Raw genomic sequence first — 13,087 nt, forward strand, 5'->3', positions numbered from 1 at the left:
GGTGGGATATTAGCGTAGTGCCAAATAGAATATAAGATGTGAGATTGTAGACGGTATGAAGAATGGCGATAGTATATAATTCTTCTGGGTAGATTTGGTTGTCAAATTACGCACTGGAACTTCCACGGGCCGAATAGTTGTCAGCATCCCGGCATAGGAATATGTAAAGAAATTGGCCGAGGTGTGAATGGAAATGTATGGTGCCGAGAGATTTCAACATCCCAGACTGGAGCGCAGATTTAGCTAGTTTCGAATAGTCGTACAAATATCTTTGCTTGGTTTGAATGAAATTTTCTTCTGCACGTGGTGTGTAAACCCACGTGTGTGAGCCCACGTGAAGTTTTGGATCTTGTGACAAATGAGGAGGGGTTGGTGTATGCTTTGGCAGTAGGTGAGACGCTGGGAATAGATACCACACTATTGTAAGGTTTTCAAGCGTCTAGGTTATTTAGGTAAGGCTAATCGTACTCTTATTCCAAATTTTGTAGGTGTAAATTTGAGAAAAGAGTTGCAGTCATTCTTGATAATATCCGGTGGGAAGATGCTCTAACTGGTCTCGCCGCACATCAGATTTGGGAAGCATTCAATGATAGCTTAGAACGACAGCCAAGATTTTTAGGAAAATGCGAGAAATAGTTCTGTGAAGGCATGACTGCCACACACAGTACGCTATTTGATTGCGGTGAGGCAGGAGGCTGATGACGGACAAAAGTGCAAGACACAGAAAGCAACAAGTCTGCGTATAGGATTGTAGCAAAAAAAACAACAGAGGATCAGGACAGCCAAAGAATTATCAGAAATACGGCTAACCGACACGTGCTTTGGCGACGCCAATAGTTTTTTTTTTAGCTGCTTCCAATTTAAATACAATGGATGCGATGTCGGTCCTCTCGAGGAAGATGGAAAGTCTTAAGTGGGCGACATGGACATTGTAGATGCTCTTGGTAGGCGACTTTTTCAGTTTCTACAAAGGAGACTATGTTTGATCTCGCTAAAAATATACACAATCTGGCTGAATGCAGTCTTGTAGGTTTGACGGTGACCGAGGGTCTATGATAAGGGATAGCTTGAAGGAAATCAAGGTTAATAAGGCGGGCCGAATCTGATTAGATATATGGTAGGGTGTTCAATGATTGTGTTAGCACTTAAGGTTATTTTCAATGTTTACAAAATCATTGAGTTTCTCAGAAGTGCCCAAGGACCAGCGCAATGCCAGTGCAGTACCGATTTTAAGAAGGGTATCAAAAAGGTGTCAGTAACTACAGACCTGTCAGTCTAGTCCCACTAGTAAACGATATCTTCATTAAGGAAGATGAAGGAAGATAATGAATTCATTAAGGCTAGTATTTACCTAGATATGCATAGATGTCATGCATAGCACCTATATATGCATCAGTTGATAACAGAAATGGGCATATTTTTTCTGGCAGGGCCTGTACAACAAATCTTCTAGAATTTATGAAGCACATTGCTAGCCAGACAGGTAAGGGCGATAGTGGCCCTGTTTACATAGGGCATTGAAAATGTTGCCAGATTGGCACCAAAGCTGGCTAGCTGTAGTTTTTTTTCTAGTTTTCGTGCATCCGCATTGCTGGTAACGTGGCGCTCTTGGGTCAAGCTGTGCAGCGTTTTGTCATCGCTTTGAAGTACTTATCATAAAATACCTTGCCTGCTTTCTGGGAAAGCCATGTCGATTTTGTGTTCTCAGCTACAGCTTAAGCAAGACTACGACACACCACAACAATACCAATAGCAACAAAGTGATAGCGGGCGTCAGCCTAAACGTGATGTTTTTGCTATTTAACCCTCGTGCATACGCAGCTTCCATCAACCTCCTGGCAGCTGAAACTAAATCTGACCATTCAGCGAAGAGCTTTCAAAGATCAAGATCGATAAAAATGGCCATATGGCAGCGAAGCTGTTCATCCCGGGACGGCTAAGCTACCATATAGAATATGATATACAGAGAATATGATAGATGACATCAAATATATAGCATTGGATGAATGACATAAAAAATAACGCACCGGTGCAATTCCTTTTAAATTTTTAAGCTGGTTCTTTCCAAAGCGATGGACCTTAGAGTATTTTCAAGGGTTTTCCTGGGCTCTGCAGAGATATTCACGACCCCGTGCACGTTGAGTGTAGATGGAAATGGGTTTATCAATTTTTTATCTTGGCTGACCCATGTTCGTCCGGGGATGTTCAACGATCTGTCAGAATCCATTACTGATGCAACTTTTGTGACAGTGTTTAACATACGCACCCCAGGTCTTAGAAGCGTAACCCAATGCGGTGATTCTGCCTCCTCATGCAGAAACGCACCCTCGCCCAGAGTTCCGATGCGACAAGTATGTCCTCGATCTCAGAGGTCAAGTCAAGACACTTCCGGTGGACCTAGGGTCCTGTAATTAGCATGTGTAACAGAACCGAACATTCAAAACGAAATGCTAAGAAATGTCAAACCCTTGCCCTAATATATTCGAATGATCTTATTTGAAGTCATCTTTGGAAAAATAGGCTTGATTTAAGTAACGTCCCCGTGGGCTGGGAAACCACGATGATCGAACGTTGAATAACGCGGTAAGTAACATGGAGAAATGCCTGAAAGAGTTCGTTAGGTCCTCACTCAAAAAAGTTTTTTGGAACCGAGATCGACAGTACAAATCGGCAAATGGAATCGGCAAACCAGAACTTGGGCTACCTACGTTCATGCCTATGTAAACTGTATTCTGAATACAATTCGGTACCTTAATTGAAGCTAGTACTGTTATCTCCTGTAGTAGTACTGTCTACTTAGAACTGTAGTAGTACTGTCTTTTGAACCTCCGTCTTACCTTCTTTACGGATATCTAGTATCCTGTTCCGACGGCACCCAACTGCTAAACTCTACTCATCCAGACCAACTATCCGTTTTGAAATCACGACAGGAGAAAACCATTCAAGCGGTTCTTTCCCACTTCTCACCTAACTCCCTGGGAATGTTCCAGACTTGTGTGGCGGCTTTTCGAACAGAGATGACCATCTTGATGACCTTATGATGCAGTTCACGGCCATGTCCTTTTTAAGACACAGAACGTTCTGGTTCCTGACTTACACGCCAGCAAAAGTGCGACAAGATTTATTGGGAGCTTATTTTAAGTCGCCTCGCTATTAATGACGCCACAAAAACGTCATGCGATCGCGTTCATCCTACAGACCATTTTCTCTTATGGTCAAAACAGCATGGCCGCTGGGACATTCGCAAAAGCGATGACGCGTCACGTATGATACAGCGCGCGGAAGATGATTGGCTGTTAGCAAGATTTCTCTGCTGAATGCGTGCCGGGAACGTGAGCGTGAGCATTTTGGGGTTGTGCGGCACTTGTCTTGAACGGGTAATTTTTCCTTATTTCCAGGCCATAGGTCAATGTTATAAAAAACACCACTGTCTGCAAAAAAGTACGGCACCCAAAAAACGGGAGCTCTCCCGAAAGCTATAAAAAGAAGACGCGACGGCAAATCTGTCTTTTTTCCTGCTGGCGTTATTTTTCTTCCACTGACGTATTTCTGGCAGACAGCTCAGCTGGCGCCTTGTGCACCGGAGCACAGAACCTTGCACGGGTCTATGGGTTACCAAGGCATTATGAAATTAGGGAAACATTACAGTAATTTTGGAAATGTATTTCACTCAATATTTGACACATGTTGTACGACAAATTTAAATCTTGCGCACAAAAATTATATTGTACAAGTACAACCTCTTGACCCGCATTGCCATGAAGCCCCGTTGGGACCTCCGGTACAGCAACCGTTGACCGTTGGGACAGCAACGTCTGCTATATCAGTTAAAATTGCATGGCACTGGGGATTTTTTGGCTGGGTAAGGACATGGCTGCTAGATAGGAAACAATGAGTAATGTTCAATGGCACGATATCTCACCGGGAGCTATTTTAATAACATTGAGTTAGAATTGGTTAGATAGTTGGATAGTTAGAAATATTGGGATAGATTTAGGGAGTAAGGAGCTTAAGTGTGCTGACGATAATAAATTGGTAGATGTGAAGAAAAATACCAAACACGTGACGCAAATTCAAGCTGACTTAAGTAATTTAGTGAACTAGGCTTCCCTGTGGCAGGTGTCATTCAATTATGACAAGTGTAAGACGATGCGTTTAGTTTGTTTTGGCACTGAGAGCACGAGCTATAAAATGGGAGGCCAGGAGTTAGACCAGATTGAGAATGAACAGGACTTGTGGGTCATTATTTCTGATTTAAACAGTGAAAAGCAATATTGGGCTGCTGGGAGCATGGCGCTTTGGATGCTGCAAATTTACAATAGAAAAAACTATTTCAAGAGAAGGAATGTTGTCAAAAAGTTGTACTTAGCTCACGTCAGACCGCACCAAGAGTATTATGAACCGGCTTGGTCCCTATGCTCCCAAAACAGATGTAGACAGACTGAAAAGAATAAAACGAAGAGCAGCTAGGACGATAAATGGGATTGACGACTTAGAATATATGCTTAGGCTTAGGGCCTTGGATTTGTATCCACTGAAATATTGCGACTTCCATGAGGTCTGATAGAGGTATTTAAGATTATGAAGGGGATAGACAAGGTGGAACACTACATGGAGCACTAGAAATTAGGCCGAGACAGCGAAAACCAGTTTCATTCAATAAAAGATAGCACTAAGAACAGGCAGACGTTATTTGGTCAAAAAGTAGTAAACCATCGGTACGCGCTGACAAGGGGAGTTATAGCAAATCCCTCTCTAGCAACATTTAAAAAACTGTTTGGACAAGTTCAGTCGGTCTAAAGATCTCATTTGTAGCTAAATGCATGCATGTCGGGTGGAAATATGTGTTTCGAGGATGTGTACAGAGCCTGAAGGAGACCAGCCTTGAGGCGCCCTTGTGGCTCTTTGTTGCCCAGATGTCCTTATGCCTTTACGTCTTTATGTGTGGTTTGTAGCAGGTAATGCAGGCAACGAAGTTTGCTACGTTTATCAAGCTTACGTAGGTTTATGTGCACGCCAGAGCAGGTAAGGGTGCACCATACCGCTTAAACAATGAGCTTCAACGTATAGACTATAACTTTTTCTGAGATGCCTGAAGAGGTAACCAACCGTGCATACCTATTTTGTAGGACGCCCTCAAAAGCGCCAGAGCCTATGGTTTCTGTGGGGGCGGATGAAATCACGGGGAGAGGGGCATGACCCTTTGGGTCATCCTCGGTGCATTTCTACAGCGTCTAGATAAGTGATACAATTCGGATTTCCAGATACCGTAATTCCCATATCATAACGCCATGAGTGGCGTAGATATGAGTATAATGACGCAAACTCTCATGATGCGAAGATGCCAACAAGGCGTACATTTACAATGACAATGATGAGATTATGCGCATTGGTTAGAATACAGGTGCACAACCTATCTTGCGCAAATGCCATTCTTTGCTGTATTTGACATTAAAGCTTCAAATTAATTGAAATTTGTACGCGTGTTGATTTCCCTAGTTCCATGCTATACGATTTTTAGATCAATCATTTCAAGGTGTTGGTTTTGGGAGAAATACTTAAAAAGTATGGCACTAATTGCTGACTAATTTTACAGAAAAAACTACATCGACGGAAGTTTGGCTCGGCAAGTCCCATTTCTGCGATGAATATGCCCCGTAGATCAGCTACCAATGAAATGGTAAAGTTTGGGCAATGTCCCCAGTAATTTAATTGAAGGCTCAGACATCATCTGTTGGCTTAAAAAGATGGTGCATTACGTAAATACTCTTAAGACGCACGTGACATCGAAAAACGACCGCTCATCGGCTCTTGTAGCCGTGAAGTTTCAAGTGAATCAGCAATATGTCTCCATACATCAGCAATACATACAATTCATCGCCACAGCACTCCAATCAAAGATGCCACTCTGGTGGTGACGTCGTGAGATGGTGTCTGGTGTCACAAAAACGGAAAACCACATACTGAAAGCTGAGAACGAGGCTTCCTGCAGCCCATCAAGAAAAGGGTTCCGCAATGAATGATAAGAGCTATTTGCATCTGATTGCCCGAAAGTGCAGCTTAATCATGACTACTGCGTTTAAAAGGACAAAAATATGCGTTCCGAATTTTTTCGGAGACTTCTTATGAAGTCACGGTGTGGGCGGCCGTATCGAGAGTCTGTGAATGTAACGGCGGTTGATGAAAGCTTTGCAGTCTTCAGGAGATAACTTGGTAGATAAAAATACAAGAAACATGCCTGCTTCGTCCAAGCATGTTTTTAGACTCGCGCCAAAGCAACAAAGCCGTTTTCTGTCCATGACTCGGCAAAGACACATTCAAAGTTCGCCCTAGGGGAGCTGCTGAAGCTCAGCACACGGGTTGCCGTGAGGATAACCCACCCTCGGGGCCACGGCGCCGTCCCACCGAGGAACTCTGGAAAAGCTTGAGGGCTAGTGTGTAGGAAAAGGGATGGAGAGCACCGAGAGAACGCTGACTTCGGGTGCAAAAGTACCAAAAAGTTGCAGGAAGTTTTGCGGAGAAGCGTTAGAAGCTGATTGACCACGTGAAGACAGACGTCCACTGCGTAGCTGATGAGGCCCACCTGGCTCTTCTCCCTCCCCTACCTCGACTCTCATGTAAACAGCAGAGGCCGTGCTGGTTCTTCTGAGATGCCGTCTATGTTTACGAGCCAATCAGGCAGGGAGCCGCAGGCCTCTCGCCTTGTGCCAAACTTAAGTTGTGACCCTGTAGTGTATTCACCCTACCCACCACTTGCAATGCATTTGCACTTGCATTTGCACTTGTTATGTCACCCGCTTTTTCCGGTCGGTAGGTCAGATGACACGACACAGAGCTTGTATTCACTACGGTCATGTGACGACAACTGTCGCAAAAACATTACAAAAAGTGTCAGATTTCGAGCATGAATGCAATTGCTAATTATCTCTGTCACGCTTTCAAGGACACAGCGTCGAAGCGCGTTCGAACCCAGCTAAAACAACGATCGTTGACATCTGTGCAGTGATTGCCCTCAGCATGCTGAACACCATAGTCAAACGCATTGACATATCACATTAACTCTCCCTACCTATTCGGCATCGACTAGGATTATTACGGGACGGCGGGAAAATAAGGACAACGACGAAGGCTGCGCCAGGTTCCAGAAGACACCCGGTTCCTTTTCACGCCAGCAGCAGCTCGCCTTCGCTGAACACTGTCCACTAATGCCTGATGTCATTAATGGCATGAACAAACAACGCCGGCATGCGTCTGTCGCCATCTGACGGATGTGTGTGTGCATATGTGTGTGTTTAGTAGCAGCCAGTTTGCACGCGATCCCACGTGACAAATGTGGCCGGGATCCTTGTGACACTGCGCAGATTAGCCACCTGATCAGGACCGATCAGGGTCTCGCACTCCACAAATCACCGCAAATGTTCGCACAAGCATCTGCACATCGCACTGTTCACCACGACGAAACTAGCTTTCACCCATAGAACTTGTATGGTTTGCTGCTCCGAGCTCTTGCTTTGAAGCTTGGGCACTCTGTAACCAGGTATGACAATATAAGTGTACGGGATGCTGCGACAGACACAACTTTAATATCGCTTGTAGACGGATGCAGTGACATCGGTGCATCGAACATAGAAAGTAAATATATCAGCTTATCCCGAAATTGACATCAGAAGCGTCTCCCATACTCGCTCGACTCTTGTGTAACAACTTTGAACGACTATGCTTTCTACGGTACTAGGAAAAATTTGATGCCATTTCACAATTTCTAACCACTTTTCGTAATCACTAAGCTCCATCGCACGCTGCTGACTAAGAGACACATACCTTAAGGATAGGTGTTAAGGAGAGCGACCCAGCTGGAAGTGCAGCAGAACGTTTGGAACCCCCTATCACCGCGATGGGGAACACAAGATGGAATGACATCGGGTCCCCCGACCATCTTCCGACCCCTCCAGCTCCCTCCAATAACGGGGGGGCCACAGGACCATGCGTGTGAGCTATTGCGCCACCCTTCGCCTGCCGTGTACGTGCACTTTCTTCACGTCAATTTGCTTTGCTCCGCCCCGGCCGTGCTAGACGGGCAGGTCGGCCACAGGTGAGGCGTGAAGCCACAGTTCAGGAGTGACGCCATAGGCGATGCGGGACATCACATGTGAGGCGTGACGTCACAGATGAGGCGTAACGCGGGCGGGCGTGGCGTCACTCACTGCAGGTGCGGCAGCGCGCCTCGTCAGAGGCGTCGCCGCAGCCGTCGGTGCCTGTGCACAGGATGGCAGTGGAGCGGCAGCGTCCGCTGTCGCAGCGGAACGGGCAGGGCACGCCGTCGCGCACGCTGCCCAGCACGCAGGCGGCGTGCGGCTCGTCGGAGCCGTCGTCGCAGTCGAGCACGGCGTTGCAGAAGGTGGCGGCCGGCCGGCAGGCGCCGGAGCGGCACTGCAGGCTGCCGGCTGGGCAGGCTGCGGGCGCGCGCAGACATTATAAGACGGGGCACGGGCGGGGGCAAGCACGGCATGGTTTAACCGGAGGCGAGCAGGCAGAGAAGGACTCGCGCGGGCGGGGTAGGGGGTGGACAGGGCACGGTACAGACACCGCAGTGTCAGACGCCGACACTTGCGTGTTTCGTCGACATACGTTGCCACCAAAATATTGATGGGGGTCATAAACGACGAGGAAGCCCGCGTCTTAAATGGTCACTTGCCTCGGTTAAATAACCATACTGAAAATGCACACATGTTGGGAAATAGAGCCAGACCTCTATGGAAAGTGTGGCTTCTGTGGTTATGAACCACTGAGGAATATTGGCAAACGTCGCGACACAGCAACAAAAACAATACGACAGCATCAAATACTTATAAATCATCCGTAAAGCCTGCAAGAGATCGTCATTAGACTACCCCCGACCCTCAAGCAGTATAAGTACAAGGGCTGCCATACGGGGAAGCCATGGCCAGCGGGTGCTCGCTCCGCGTGCCGGCAGCCCATGCGAGACGCCCTCTGATGCCGGCCCGTCTGACAGCAGCCAGACGAACCCGAATGAACCCCATGCGCCCTTGACAATTATCCTGCGGCACCCGTCGGTCGCCCCGCCCTCCTGGCCAGCCCAGGCCGCCGACGATTACTGTGTGGCGCCAGCAGATTGGCCAGCCCTCGGGCCGGGCGGCGGCATCCCAGCTCGTCGCTGCCGTCGTCGCAGTGGCGCACGCCGTCGCAGAGTCGCGCTCGGCTGACGCACTGGCCGCTGGCGCAGGCGTGCGTCAGCGTCGGACACCCGTGCGGCGGGCGGCACAGCAGCTCGTCAGAGCCGTCGCCGCAGTCGTCGCGGCCGTCGCAGACGAAGTACCAGCTGATGCAGCGACCGGTGGCACGGCACTGAAAGGCGATAAGTGCCGTGGCGAGCTGCGGTGTCATCCCACCTCAGAACATTAGGCTGACAGACTCCCGCACTGGATACGATTGTTTGAATTCTGCTCACAGAAGTAATTGCTGAAATAGGATGGCGTCCAGAGTTTAACATGCTGTTTGTCGTAGATTAATAGCTGTTTAACATCAGTGCCAACACGCTAAACTTTAGACCGCGCGTCAGCTGAAGCGGGGAGCCCTGATTAGAGACATAGCAGGCTATATTAGAGGTCTCTCTTGGGCAGGCCAGTTGCCATTGTCGTGGGCCTGTTTGTGGGAAGGCTCCAGTGATTGTCAGCCAAGCTGAGCGTCACTCTATTCAGAGTAGTGACCAAGCGGCACCTGTGCGCGTCACTGACCTGGAAGGTGTGGTTGAAGCAGCCGATGTTGTCGGCGCTGCATTCGGTCGACGGCTGGTCGCACTGGCACCGGCCGGCCTCGCAGTGCGAGTTTGGGTCGGCCGCCCTACACGCGGCCGACGCCACGCACGGTTGGCCGAGCGCCGCCGGCAGCGCTGGCGCCTCTGGCGACCGACATGATAAGTTTTAGATCACAGGAAAGTCACAAGGGGTGGCGGCGACCGCGAGGCCACGCCCAGCTGGACATAATTGCGGTGGCGCTGCTTCACAGCTAGTATTCATTTGTACATCATTTGTTAGACGCTCCCTAGATTGGAAACAGAGCACGTCTTAACCATGGCTGTTCGTTAGTTGTTCAGTGCTTTAGCGAGGAACATTATTCACAAAGATAAGACAGTAGTATCTATTAGTCTCATTCCTCGGATAAAAACCAGGAGAATGGAGATGTAGTTGGGTTGATATTTCGGCAGCATGCCTTTATCGAAACGTAACCTCATGCTTCTGCTATTTCGATAAAGGCATGTTACCGAAACATCTGCCCAATTACATCTCCATTCTCCTGGCTGTTATCCGAGGAATGGGGCTAATGCTACTGTCCTATCTATGGCTGTTCGTTGTCAAAAGCGATGGATATCAATAGATAAATGCAGTAAATTTCGAAATCGCTACAATTCGAAATCGAAATTGTAATTGTAAATTTCGAAATCACTACACATTTTCAGAATTTGGCTTTTGAGAGGCAACTTAAATGCGCAGTGGCGTCCAGACAGCTGATAATGTAATGTTTGTCCACGTGGGCGGCGCGCTTCAAGCAGACCACACTGTGCCAATGCGTTTTGGAGGTCGAGCACTGCTCACGGATACGTGAGTTGCGTCAGCGCGAACGCAAACACGGAATTATCCGCTCAGTGTCAATCTTGTGACGCCTAATCTCTTCTTGAACACGGAGTGCTGGCGAGAATATTCACTTCAAAAGTCGAGCACAAACAAGCAGCCAGCTAGGAATGTTATCACTATCTTAGTGAATAGCGTTAGGGGAGTTTTTAACATTCCCGTGGACAGAACAGACGAGCCTCTGACGTCCTGCCGTCATTCAGCGGCGAGTCGTGGTGACCGAGCTGTCAGAAGGCGCAGAACGTCGGCCTGAACTTCAGCTGAACGAGTCGGAATGAGAGAAGTCATTGAAACAAAAACACAGCAATGTTCTCAGGTTTCATTCCAGGCTTGTGATGATAAAAGTCTATGTGAACTTGACCAGCACAGTTCTATCTGCGTCTTCACTAAAGATATCGGCACCTATGTTTAGGAACGATGTATTACCTAACGCGTGAAGCTCTTTGCACAGAGCGCTTCATTACGCGAGGTATCTTACGTGTAACATACTTCGTAGGAACTGGATTCCTAGTCCGCTCTTTCACTCAGTTGTATAGCTGTTGAAGTGGGGTGGAGAAATACAGCTGGTTCGCTTGCTTGCAGTTGGCGACAAATAAGTACACCCACGCCTACAGACCCAAAAGCACGCCTACGCGCCGCCTAAGGCCCAAATAAATATCCGCGTGAGTGGCATATTATCTGCGCTGGATGTACACGCAGAAGTGAGTTCTTGCATTAAAGGTGAAATGTCGTCGCGATCGCAAGGAAAATGAAGGCTGCCTTCAGCGGGAGCCTGCAAAAAAAATGACCCCAGTTGCACCCTGCGAATGAAGTAGACATTGGCAGTGGTCGCCCAGCTCAGTGAAAACTTTTTTATGAATGCCGAGCTACTAACGGACAGCTAAATATGCTCGTGAAATAATTTGGTTGCTGGAAACGTACGCTGTTGGAATCATGCGTTTGCCTGGGCTTTGTGCATTCATGTTCAGACTTTGTGATAAGGCTGGCGGCTGATATTAGGAAGGTGCAGTGTTCAGATCGGTGGTTTTTCCGTCCGATGCCAGCTGCTCTCTGACTGGCCGATTTTGTTACCAGAGTCTAGCTTCATCAGATTGAATTACAGTCTCTGATTGGCGCCACATGGAATATATGAACCAAGCTATGCGAATTGAACATAATAAAAAATGAAACGCAAAAGCTATGGCGAAAAACAGCGCAGTATGACCGGCACGTCCATTTATGCCAGATCGGCTCGTATCGACTTGGTGCGCTTAGGTTTACATTTCCTTTGATCAATGTTCAATTCTAGATATCACAAGCAGTTTCACTGATGGGTGCTAAGTGGAGACTGCATCCACCAACTTTTTAGCAACTGAGATCATTTTAAATCTACCTGGCAACCCACGGGCTAGCTGATTTACCCAGATCGATTTTAAAATTGTAAGTTAATCATTCTTATTACACCAAGAACAAAGCAATTTTTCAGGTGTTTCTGAAAATTTACAAGCCAGAACAAAGTTTGTCAAAGTCTGCAAAGTTAACACGCGCTCGGGTGGCCTCCTAGATACCCTTCGCTCGGGTGGGGGCTCAATTTGACTCCCCTGAGATCTCGGGAACTAAGAAAGCTAGAAACACCCAATTTACAAGGTGTGTTGATCTGTACGTGAACTCACTCAGGCCAAAGTTTCAGCTTCTAGGTCATGACCTTTGGGCCAAAAAAGGTCAAACAAGTTCAAGTTCCAGGCTGGTCTCCAAAATGCCCCCCGGAACCTAGATAACCGTTTCTAAGCAAAAGGCCGAATTGTCATTCAAGTTCAGTGGCCTTTTTTGACCTTTTGAAGGTCAAAGTTACCAAAATCATGCAATATTGCTTTAAGTTTTGCGTCTGACTAAGCGACAAAAATTCCGCTAGACAGTATGCTCCTTAAACAAAATGTTGACCAGGGTCATCTTAGATCTATGACCTATTTTGACCTCTAAGAAGTCGGTGAAAGATGCATAATGCGATTCCTGCCTTTAATGAACTCGAAATGAGCACCAAAAGCTATCCCATACAGCAAGCCCTAGAGTAACAAAACAGGTTGGTTTTGACCTTGGTGTGACCTTTATACCTGACCTTAGGTCAATGTAATTTGCTCATTCAACTGTTGTGTTGCCTAAGAAAGCACCTCAGAGATGTATGGCTTCGTCTAACACTCCGTTGTTGGATCAGACTGAAGGATTCCCTAGAAACTGACTTCGCTGAAACCATGGTCTGACTCTGACCTGTCATAGGTCAGCGACCTTACAGAGTACATTTAAATATTTGATGCCGAACAATTTGCTATTCAATTTTATATTTGCTATTCATATTTATTATTATTTTTATTTGCTATTCATATTTTTTTTATTAATTCATATCAGTTTGCTATTCAATTTTCCGAGCGGCGCGGCTACGCCGCACCGCTCGGAAATCATTT

General features: G+C 47.1%; 1 protein-coding gene and 1 long non-coding RNA gene across 2 annotated transcripts in view; both read right to left on the reverse strand.

The window, feature by feature from the left end:
• Positions 1-6,820: 6,820 nt before the first annotated feature.
• On the reverse strand, positions 6,821-8,386 carry LOC119106434 (uncharacterized). The gene is made up of 2 exons (XR_005095143.1): positions 8,205-8,386; positions 6,821-7,527 (listed from the first exon to the last, which is right to left on the reverse strand). It is a non-coding gene; the product is annotated as an uncharacterized LOC119106434 (long non-coding RNA).
• A 44-nt stretch (positions 8,387-8,430) lies between these two features.
• The window catches only part of LOC119105593 (low-density lipoprotein receptor-related protein 1), a gene marked incomplete at its 3' end in the record, with an annotated part of 30,573 nt that continues 25,916 nt past the window's right edge, over positions 8,431-13,087 (reverse strand). Inside the window, exons 6-8 of the mRNA XM_037229053.1 lie at positions 9,756-9,919; positions 9,117-9,366; positions 8,431-8,453 (exon numbers count right to left, since the gene is read on the reverse strand). Of these exons, the coding sequence (XP_037084948.1) occupies positions 8,431-8,453; positions 9,117-9,366; positions 9,756-9,919 (437 nt within the window). The remainder of the gene's footprint in view (positions 8,454-9,116; positions 9,367-9,755; positions 9,920-13,087) is intronic.

The sequence above is a fragment of the Pollicipes pollicipes genome, unplaced genomic scaffold (assembly GCF_011947565.3).
Source record: "Pollicipes pollicipes isolate AB1234 unplaced genomic scaffold, Ppol_2.1 Scaffold_6138;HRSCAF=7277_pilon_pilon_pilon, whole genome shotgun sequence".
Taxonomy (NCBI): Eukaryota; Metazoa; Arthropoda; class Thecostraca; order Pollicipedomorpha; family Pollicipedidae; genus Pollicipes; species Pollicipes pollicipes.